General features: G+C 48.8%; 1 protein-coding gene across 1 annotated transcript in view; it reads right to left on the bottom strand.

Annotated features, from left to right (window-relative positions):
* Positions 1 to 287: 287 nt before the first annotated feature.
* LOC149357194 (uncharacterized) overlaps positions 288 to 11,445 on the bottom strand; it is a 99,797-nt gene continuing 88,639 nt past the window's right edge. Inside the window, exons 3-4 of the mRNA XM_089576531.1 lie at positions 1,050 to 1,187; positions 288 to 394 (exon numbers count right to left, since the gene is read on the bottom strand). Of these exons, the coding sequence (XP_089432657.1) occupies positions 288 to 394; positions 1,050 to 1,187 (245 nt within the window). The remainder of the gene's footprint in view (positions 395 to 1,049; positions 1,188 to 11,445) is intronic.

The raw sequence follows: 11,445 nt of genomic DNA, 5'->3' as shown, positions 1-11,445 counted from the left end.
TGCTGTTCTGCAACAGAATGTGAGGTCACATCTTCGATACCAACCACTTCTGCCAGATTTGGACGCAGTCTAAATGCAAAAAAGCTCGTTTGCTAAGGTCTTAACATACTTCAAAGAGGAGAAATATATGTGTAACAAAGGAGCTGTCCCCACAGTGAAGAGCGTTTGCGGGTATACATCTACTAATATAACAAATCAGCCATTTACTATGATTTACATCGCTGCAGATAATGATGCGCCGAGACAGTTTCATTCTGAATTGAAGTGTACAGAAGCCACCTACTGCACTACACGGACTTGCGAGGCCGCAGAGGGTAGCAGGGGCGCTGGCACTGGAAATACCGCTCGACGCTCTTCTCTTCTCCGCCTTCCAAGTCCTCCCTGCGTTTGCAGGCTGCGAGAAGTTCCAAGGGTTACTGTCTACGCGATCACAGTGGAATGCACCTCTCGGCTCAGCTTAGTGTTCTTTCACAGCGGAAAGAAACAATGTGCCTTTCGGTGGAGTTACTTATCCAACGTGCAGAAAGCGAAATACGTTCGTAGCGTAAGCCAGCCTCTGCCCCTTCCACGGCCAAGGCTCAGGAGGCCACGGCGCGGCGAACCGAAGCTTCCAGGAGAGATTCTCGCATATTGAAGGAACACTGAGGCCAAAGTGATCTCATTTTTGTTCTAAGGGAAAATCCATTCTGTGGCGCTTTCTGGCAACACTGATGTTTGTCTGCGATTAAAATATGTATTTATTACGGAGAAGATTAAATTTAAATGTGAAACTTTTTTCCTTCCACTCGACTCAACCTAAAGACGTCGTCTAAAAGCGACTCCGTGACCCCCGTTAGAAAGTTAATGGTGGCCTAGCCTAGCCTCTGAGATCCACAAAAACACTGTCTGGTGGTGGTGCTACCTGTATTTCGTCCTCTGACCTATTCTAGCTAAAAAAAAATCTTCGGTTGCAGTGAAAGTAGTCTGCGTGCCCTTACAACACGGTACGGTGCTCTAGCAACTACGATTCGCCCTCTGTGTCCATTTCCGGTAGGGCAGCATGTGCTCACCAACAATTCGGACGAGGCACCAGTCGCAGCACGTGCACTTGTCGTCGAAAGAAGGCGACTTCATGGCGCACACGCTGTCGTTGAAGGGACCGCACGTCGCCTTGGCGCAGAGGTTCTGTGCACAGAGCAGGTAATTGTCTGAAAAAGAGGAGGGGAGTCGCCTCCTCAACAACGGTTCCCGCCTGTGCAACTGCAGCAACGAACGTTGCCACTGCAGTTACGTAGGTTCTCTTCCATCAGTTATCGGATTCAATGCACCAAACTTTCTCGCCTATTTGACAACCGTAACCCAAAAGTGAAACAGCGAACATTACTACCACTGTGGAAATAACAGTGGGGGTTTACGCTCTAAAATGCAGTTCAGTGCTAGAAAGGCGCCCATTTCCCTAAAGCTTTCTGAAGCCTGGATGTTCTCGAATCCATTTTTGTTTGTACTAGAGCGTAAGCTCTACTACGCCATGTCTCCCAAGGTAAATCGTCTGCGGCGGGACGACCTTGAACCGGCTCGGAGCAGGAGTGTGTTCGTGACGTCGCGGTGTCACGTGACCGGCGCAGCAGCTGCTCCGCGGGGCTGGCTCCTCAGTCTGCTTCCCCCGTCTTGTTCGTTTCGCATCTCGTTTTTCAGCTTAGGCATAGCCACAGTTTTGAGCTGCATTTATATGCTTGCGTTACTGCACGTTGGTGCTTTATAGCATAACGATTACTAAAGACACCTTTTGTCAGTTCTCACGTCGCCCGCGATTGAAATGTTTAAATTACCTCTTCATAGGGCAGTTAAATCCCTAAGAGAACCTCCCCGGCCCTTTCGCTATTTCTCGCCTTGAGTTAGTGAAGACAATGCAATCAATGACCGCTTAATTCAAGAAGCAACAAGTAGTATTTAGAGCAATCGCGTTGCATGGTTCATAATCATCGTTTATTTATTCCCTTGCTGCTTCCAATGTTACGCCGCCTTTTGCGAACTTTGGTGCCCTTTCAGATTCTACTGACATGATTTCTTCATATTCACTTTTATACCGTGTGGGGACCTTCTCCTCGTCTCCCTTTGGTTGGCTTCCCCGCGATGTGCCCTCCTTAGCGGAGTCGGTAATCTTAAATAACAAGGGAGGGCGCCGGTGTCGCAGCGACACGAGAGCCATGGATGGCGTGATTGACATAGCGTGGCCGCTTTTATTCGGGAAAAACAAAAGCCCGCGGAGTTCAAAAAATACCGCGTGACAGCGCTCTCCGTGCGCCCGGAGGCGCCGCGATTACCGCGCTCTCATCCGTCCTTTGTAAAAAACATCACCCGCTTCGCGCCTTTCGTGCTGCCCATGGGTTTCGCGTTGTGCTTGGTTCCAAGATACGGCCCAGTGGGTTCGGGCGGAAGTTGGAAAGAGCTGCTCCCGTTTCTGAGGCGATAATTGCGCTATCACGTTAGCAGAATGCATGCAGAGGAACGATGACAATCTCATGAGTTTGAATTTGGAAGCAAGATCCCAACAAGCATATAGGCATGTAACAAGCCTGATAACGTCGTGCGAATTACGCTGAAAAACAGGAGCCGTGCTTTCTCTCAACTGCCGGCCGAACCCACTGGCGCTTATCTTGGAACCAAGCACAACGAGAAGCCCTGTCTTGGGCAGCACGAGGTGATGTTTTTTTACAAAGCGCGGATGACAGCGATGAGAACGCTGTAATCGCGGCGCATCCGGACGCACGGAGCGCGCTGTCACGTGGTATTTTTTAAACTCCGCGGGCTTTCGTTTTTCCCGAATAAAAACGGGCACGCTAAGTCAATGTTGTTGGAAGTGCCTGGGTTGGACAATATTTGTGGAGCTCCACAACTTTCCTATTGACGCTTGAATTATTTACCTCGACTAATTATTCAAATAGGAGGAGCAAAAAAATGGAACTGCAACTTTAGATAAACGCTAACAACATCCACGCGATTTCAGGTCTGAAGAATGCTTAGTTTTTTTATAAACCTTGGTCCAAGTTAGCTGAGACACCCTATATATATATATATATATATATATATATATATATATATACGCAACTCTTCCATGGGCGCTAGGACGACCGCTTCTTCAGCGCGTGACGGTGCAAGTTCGGCGGCACGAGCACATGCCTATCACTCGAGGCGAGGCTTCGCGTGAAAAAGCGCTCCATGCGAGTTGCGCTTCACTTGCTTGAAAAGCAGCGCACACTTACTTTCCACGACGCATAAGCAGTTCCTGGCGCATATCTAGTCACCACCTCAAAATGCCGAACCCTGTTCGGAACAGCGTTGCAAACATAAGCGGATGTCGTTGCTTCACCGGTCGTTTGGAAGCGCTGAAACTGCTTCCCTATCACGTGGTTCTTTTTGTATTTCGCGGGCTTTCTTTTAAGGCAAATGAAAGAAGCTCTGTCAGTGGTACTTGGTTGCAAACACGGCAACCGGTTATTTTATTGCGAAAGCAATACTACTTGCACTTTCACGCCTTTACCGTGCCGCGGCGGTGACCACCAAAGCAATACTACTTGCACTTTCACGCCTTTGCCATTCCGCGGCGGTGACCACCACTGACCTTCATTTGACCTTGATTGCATTAGATTGGATTAGATTGGATTAGATTGGACTGGATTAGAGTAGAGTAGATTACATTGGATTGGATTGGAATGGAGTGGAGTGGATTGAATTGGATTGGATTAGAATGAATTGGATTGGATGGGATGGGATTGGATTGGATTGGATTGTATAACCGATGCATAACCACAAGTCTAACCACAAGCACCACCACCAGCTACACTACCAGCTGTACCATGGCGTAGGTACGGATATTGCTTTCGCAATTACCGGGCTTAACCAAGCTAAGCCACAGCGAATTTTTTATTTCTATGGGATCTACAACTCCTGCATTGACACTTTCTTCCTGAAGGCAATAATTACAAAGTTAGCTAATTAGTATCTGCTAAATAATTACTTTTGTAGAATTAAAAACTATCCCAGACTAGGAAACTCGACTGTCAACAACCCTCAGTTGGTTTTACGGGGCTAGGGAACATCCTCTTTTTTACAAGCTTGGTGACATTTGGCTGGGACACCCTGTATATATATATATATATACCAGGTGTCCCAGCTAAATATAACCAAGCTTTTAGAAAACACGTGGTGTCCTAGCCGTCTGAAACAAAATGAGAGTTGATTAGAGTCGCGTGACCTAGTCTGCAGTATTTTTTCGTTCTTCAAGGTTGACTAATTAGTTAAGCTTAATTAACTAACTTTTAAATTATTGATTTGAGGAACACAGTGTCAATAGAAAAGTTGTAGATCGCTTTGAGAAACAGCTTACTGAGACATTTGCAGCAAAGTAATATTTACGTAAAGTAGTTTTTTTACCGCAATTTAACCATAACCCACACAATAAGAAAAAGCTTCCACATGACAACTGTGCCACTTCGACGTCCCAAGACGAGCTTTAAAGAATAAAATCCGTTTTTTCTGAAGTCTTCTCCTCGATGAGACTTTGGGTGCACGTTGGGGCAGAGAAGTGAGCGAGCAGCTGGTCACGCGACAACTTTCTTTTAAGGCCAATAAATGAAGCTACGTAAATCGTAACCTGACGGAAATAGCACTACTAGCGGTTTTTAGAGCTCATCTAAAACTTTTGTATTGACACTTTCTTCCTGAAGTCAATAATTCAAAAGTTAGCTAATTAAACTTAACTGATTAATTAACTTTGAAGAGCGAAAAATACTAAAGACTAGACCACGCGACTATGAACAATCCTGAGTTTGTTTAACTGGACTAGGACACTTCGCCTTTTTAAAAAGTTTGGTTACATTTAGCTGGGACATCCGGGGTGTATGTATATATATATATATATATATATATATATATATATATATATATATATATAGCAGACAAGGGAGCGTGAATGAGGGGCTCGTTATACATATCAAAGAAGCCAAGGAACACAGGGGATTTTTTTTAGATTTATTTTGTGGTGCGGATCACTGAATAATATTACTGAATACGTTACCGCTTAAAGATGAATGATCAGAAAAGCAGAAGAAAAACAACTACATGCCGACGGTGGGAACCGAACCCACAACCTCCGAGTTACGCGTCCGGTGCTCTACCAACTGAGCTACGGCGACGGCGGCCAGATCTGCTTTCGGGTGTATTTATGTTTACAAGTGACCGAAGCTTGAGAGTGTTCATCAGCGCCACCCACGTTCGTAAGCGGCGGACGTAGTACGTCCTGAGTTACCGCTGGTGTGACGTGGAATGTCATCGAACGGCGAGGATGGAAGATCTGTGAGAACCTCTTATGCTTCCTATGGCATCAATGCTGCCAGAACCGAGGCCCTCGCTAAGCAATTAAGCAGACAAGGGAAGGAGAATGAGTGGCTCGTTATACATATTAGAGAAGCCAAGAGCCACAGAAAGCAAGGAACACAGGGATTTTTTTAAGATTTATTTTGTGATGCTGATCAATTAAGAATATTACTGAATACGTTATCGCTTAAAGATGATTAATTAGAAAAGCAGAAGAAAAAACAACCACAGGCCGCCGGTAGGAGGTCGTGGGTTCGGTTCCCACCGGCGGCATGGGGTTGTTTTTTCTTCCGCTTTTCTGATCAATTATTTTTAAGCGATAACGTATTTAGTAATATTCTTCATTAATCATCACCAGGAAATAAATCTAAAGAAAATCCTCTGCGTTCCTTGGTTTCTGTGGCTGTTGGCTTCTCTAATGTGAGGCCGCATCAGGACATTGCATTTTCCTACTGAGTACCTGTTCTGCGTACTCTACATTTTTTTCGTGTGGGTCCTACGCCCCCTAATTTCTTTCTTTTTTATGTGCATTTTTCTTCTGTCTACTTTATGTTTCTCGCTCACCTGTTCTGTGCCCACCCCTCTAAAAGGGGAAGGATCAGCAAAGTAAAATCACTCTTGTAGAAGATGGGTCTTCCGATCGAAATGCCGGGTCAAATAAATATGTTTGCTTTAACGAAGCGTACACTTCGCTATATACTCCAGTAAGCAGCCAAGTTTTTCATGCTTTCACAACCTATATATATATATATATATATATATATATATATAATGGCAACTGACAAAGGACAGGGTTAATTGGAGAGACATGGGAGAGGCCTTTGCCCTGCAGTGGGTGTAGTCAGGCTGATGATGATGATGATGATATATATAATATGAAGTGACGGACTCGTTGATCGTAGTTGTCGGTTATCGCATGCGGCGTACAGGATGTTCATGTTCACTCTCAGGTGCGAGGCCGCGCTCTTCGGAGCGCCCATGCGCGTTCGACATAGACAAATTGGGGTACGCGCACGAGGATCCGGACGCGGTGCTTCGCCCCGTCTGCCGCTAAACCTTCATGCGCGTCTGGGACAGATGCACTAGCGCGCCGAAGAACGCAGCCGCCTGCTCGCGTATTCGTCGTAAGGGTGGGTAAGAGTGCTTTGCTTTTATGTAACTAAAGTAAACTTTGTACATCCGGGGAAGACAGTGTCGGTAGAGGAGGAAAAAAAAAACCCGGCAGAGACACTTAACGACTGCTCACGTGTGAGAAGATGTAAGCCCTCTCGCTCACTTTGTGATGTAACGGAATGCCGCGCAGATGGCAATTCTACCTCTGCATGACTCTACGTAGCCGCCACTGCGACGCCACTGCACCCATTTTGATCGGCGCGCTAACTTCGTGAAGACAGTCGCCAACGTACCGCGGGCCGCTTTCCGCCTTAAAGGTATGACGGGACAGCTAATGGGTTAATGCGCATGCCTTTTTCTACTTAACGTTCATAGCTCCCCGCAAGCGCTAACCTTCCTGACACAGTAGAGCAGCGGTTGAGCAGTGCACCTCTGCCCTGGGATGGCAAGTGCTGCCACAGGTGGGTCTTGTGCTGTCCAGGTTGTCCCGAGCAACATCGCGCGATCACGCTAAGTTAACCACAACCTGCCCGGTTGAATTAGGACATTCTTTATGGATACCATTGAATGCCACACACACACACACACACACACACACACACACACGCACACGAACACGCACACGCACGCGCACGCGCACGCGCACGCGCACGCACACGCACGCGCGCGCACACACACACACACACGCACACACACACGCACGCACACACGCACACACACACACGCACACACACACGCGTGCACAAAGAAAGAGAGACGGGCTTTCGCTCAATGGAGCAAAGTAAAAATTACGCCTTAAAAATATGTTTCTACACGGCCAAGCACGCTATAGAATGCAAAGCCTGGCCCATGCTCCGTGCTTTGGGACATAACCCGCTCGCTGAGTCGTGAGGCAGGTGAACTTTAAATTCTGCGAAACCAGGGTACTACTCCCCAAATTTATTTGTCCTTAAGCCATGTTTGTGTTTAATTTGTGCTTAATTAATTAATCGTGCTTAATTAAAGGTGGTCAGCGATCACCACACGCTGTGCTGGCTTGCCAGTTTGAAGGACCCCTCCGGCCGCCTCGCTCGATGGAGCCTGCGCCTCCGGGAGTTTGACGCCACCGTCGTGTACAAGTCCGGACGCAAGCACTCTGACGCCAACTGCCTGTCACGAGCCCCTATAGATGCACCGCCGCCGGACGACGATCAGGACGCCTTCCTGGGACCTATCAGCTCCAGCTCTTTTGCACAACAGCAACGCTCGGACCCCGACCTAAAATGCCTCATCGAGTACTTGGAAGGCAAGGTTTCTTCACCCCCAGCCTCGTTCAAGAGAGCATTGTCTTAGTTCTGTTTACAGGGTGATGACCTCGTGAAGAAGAACTTTGCAGCGAACAAGACAGCCTACCTCCTTGTTGTGCTTGCAAGTCTGCGCGGAGAAGTTCTTCAGGCTTCACACGACGAGCCGACAGCTGGACATCTCGGGTTTTCTCGCACCCACCGCCGCATTTAAGAGAAATATTACTGGCCACGAGTGTCTGCCGATGTCGCACATTATGTGAAAACCTGCCGAGACTGGCAGCGACGAGAGACCCCTCCAACACGACAAGCGGGATTTCTGAATCCCGTTGAACACCCCTCAAGGCCCTTTCAGCAGATCGGCAGGGACTTGCTTGGCCCTTTCCCGAAGTCAACATCCGGAAATAAGTGGATCATTATAGCGACTGACTACCTGACCTGCTACGCCGAGTCAGAAACCCTAATGAATCGAACAGCAGCAGAAGTCGCCAAATTTTTTGTGGAGTGCATTCTCCTGAGGGACGGCGCCCCCGATGTGCTTATCGCGGACAGAGGAACAGCATTCACGGCGGAACTGACGCAAGCCATCCTGCGCTACAGCCAAACCAGCCACCGGAGGACAACCGCATACCATCCGCAGACCAACGGACTGACCGAGCGCCTGAACAAAACCATCGCCGATATGCTGGCCATGTATGTCGATGCCGAACACAAGACATGGGACGCTATCCTGCCTTACATCGTCTTTCCATACAACACCGCAGTGCAGGAGACCACCCAGATGACGCCTTTTAGGCTCGTCCATGGCAGGGAGGCCACGGCCACGCTAGACGCCATGCTGCCCAATGTTACCAAAGATAACGTCGACGTCGCCGCCTACCTTCAACGAGCAGAAGAAGCCCGAAGACTTGCCAGATTACGGATCAAAGACCAGCAGCGGACTGACGCCAGACGCTACAACCTACGAAGACGCGACGAGGGATACAAGCCAACACACCGAGTCTGGGTTTGGATGCCCATTCGCCGCCGCGGATTGAGTGAAAAACTTTTACGTCCCTATTTCGGGCCGTACAAGGTTCTTCGTCAGCTAGGTGAACAGGACTATGAAGTCGTCCCTGACCAAATGACTGCATCCCAGCGACGCCGCGTACGACCAGAAGTTGTCCATGTCGTCCGTCTGAAGCCCTATAATGAGCGTTAAAGCACGTTATGTTTACACCCTTGCTGTTTATATTTACAAATCTGTTTTAGTTGTTTGTGGCCGCATTACGTACTAAAGCATCGGGTCGACGCTTATTTGAAAGGGGAGTAATGCCGCGAATATATTTCGAAGCTCCTGGCACGCCGCTTTATCGCTTTGTTCGTGATGCAAGACGCACCTAGATTTATCTCGATCGATCGCATCCAGGCGGAGCCGACTCTACGCTGTTCCAGAGTGTTCTACTAACTTTCCAAGCTTTATCTCGAAATTTCGCTGTCAGCTTTAAAAAGAGCACGGACGTGAACGGCGGGGATTCTGTTCGACGAGACAGGGTAAACCTCGTAACACACTTCAAAAGCTACAGTTGGCCCTCTCCGTCTCACAAGAAGAGCTGGTTGAGCAAATCCGAAATCAATTTTACCCATCCTCTACTTCTCCTGCCAGCTCCCCGTCATACCCTTACACCGAAGAAGAAGCAGACGAGCAAGGAATGAATTCCGACTTTACATTCGCCGAACTTCAGGCTGCTCTACGCTCCCTTAAGCGAAACACAGCACCCGGCCCAGATAAAATTACCTATGGTATACTCCGTAATCTCCCCGATTCAAAACTAGACGAACTTATTCAGATTATTAATACTGTTTGGCGCTCCGGGAAAATTCCCGCTGCATGGAAAGAGGCACACGTAATTATGATTCCGAAACCAGGAAAATCCTCTGCGCTCATCACTAACCTCCGACCTATATCCATGACTTCTTGCCTAGGGAAGCTGATGGAGAAGATGGCCCTTACCCGCCTCGAATGGCACCTGCATACCAATCGCTGTCTTGCTCCCACTATGGTCGGATTCCGCGCCCACGTATGCACACAAGACATTGGACGGCAAATCTATGAGGATTTGTACGCCTTCCCAAGCAGCGCACAGCTTCGAATTTTGACCGGCGTGGATATCAAAAAGGCTTTTGATAATGTCGCCCACTCCGCAATTCTCACCAACTTGGCAGACACTCGCCCTGGGGTCCGCATGTTCAACTACATCAAAGACTTTCTTACAGACAGGACCCTCCGAATCATTGGCCCCGACGGCACACCTTCCGCCCCCTTTCCCCTCACCGCAGGTACACCACAGGGATCCATTCTTTCACCTATGCTTTTCAACTTGGCAATGAAAGAACTGCCCCGAAAACTCGCAGAAATTCCTGGCCTACGCCACGCTATATATGCGGATGATATCTCTCTCTGGTCTACCACAGGAAACGCCGGGGAACTAGAATCCACTTTGCAGCAAGGCCTCGACGTCGTTCAGGAGCATGCACGCCGCATAGGTATGAGTTGTTCCGCCGAAAAGTCGGAATACATCGTGGTTTCTAACGCTCCTCAAAAAACCGCTTCTTCCTACCGCGAACTCATTCAACTCTCTCTCGCGCAAACCCCTATTCCCCGACGGAGCCACATCAAGATCCTTGGCTTCACTTTTCAACAAGATGGCAAGTGCAACGTGTGGCTTAGCCAACTCCTGCAACAACTGAACCAAATTCGCCACATGCTGTCCCGCATATCTCGTCAAAAGCATGGACTCAGAGAACACGAACTCCGTCGAGTTATAGAAGCACTCGTTTATTCGAGGGTCATGTACGCCTACCCCTATCAACGCCTCACATCCTCTCAAGTAAGCAAACTGGAAGCCTCTCTGCGTCGCTTCACTCGATTAGCCATGGGAGTTCCCATCTACGCCGCAAATGCTCTGATCGCAGACGCCGCCATTTTCAACTCCCTCGAAGAACGCGCAGCAGCACACCACCGAGCCCAGATACACCGTCTCTCTACCTCCGAGCAAGGCAGAGACCTCCTCAGCCTTTTCGGACACACCATTTCCCAACTACCCCCGCTTCAACCATCTGCTCCCCCGTGGAAAAGCCTCCCGCGTCTTACTGTAAAACCCATTCCACGCCACATGTCTCCAACTATAAATCCCGGGCGGCGTGAAACACTGGCGAGCCATTTACCCGTACTGGGCCACGACACTTACTATACCGATGCCCATATCCTCGAGCACCAAGTAGTTACTGCAGTAGTCGGCCCTCGAAGCACCTCCACACATCTCCACACAGGAGTGCCCTCCTCAACCGACGCAGAAACTCTGGCCATAGCAGAGGCGATTACGCTTCACGATCACCTGTCCTCCACCATCACCATACGTGCAGACTCTCAGGCTGCCATACGCTCATTCGAATCTCAAAAACTCCCTCCCCATATCCTAGACACTTTGCTGCAATACCTAACAGCCCACCCTACGCTCCATGTCCGCCTTGAATGGATTCCTGGTCATCAAGGTATACCGGAGAATGAGCTTGCTCATGCTCTGGCCCGTGAAAAAATACCACCGGGCCCTCCGACTGCCTGGCCAGCCCATTATAATCCCAAGGCAGACCGCGCTACACACCGACAGGACCGCCGCGAACACCTTCGCAATTTGCGGCACATGCGACGAAC

Source organism: Amblyomma mixtum, chromosome 3 (genome assembly GCF_055824585.1).
Source record: "Amblyomma mixtum isolate Tamu chromosome 3, ASM5582458v1, whole genome shotgun sequence".
NCBI classification, from domain to species: domain Eukaryota; kingdom Metazoa; phylum Arthropoda; class Arachnida; order Ixodida; family Ixodidae; genus Amblyomma; species Amblyomma mixtum.
The sequence above is the reverse complement of the archived record's forward strand: the minus strand, read 5'-3'. Positions and strand labels throughout refer to the sequence as shown.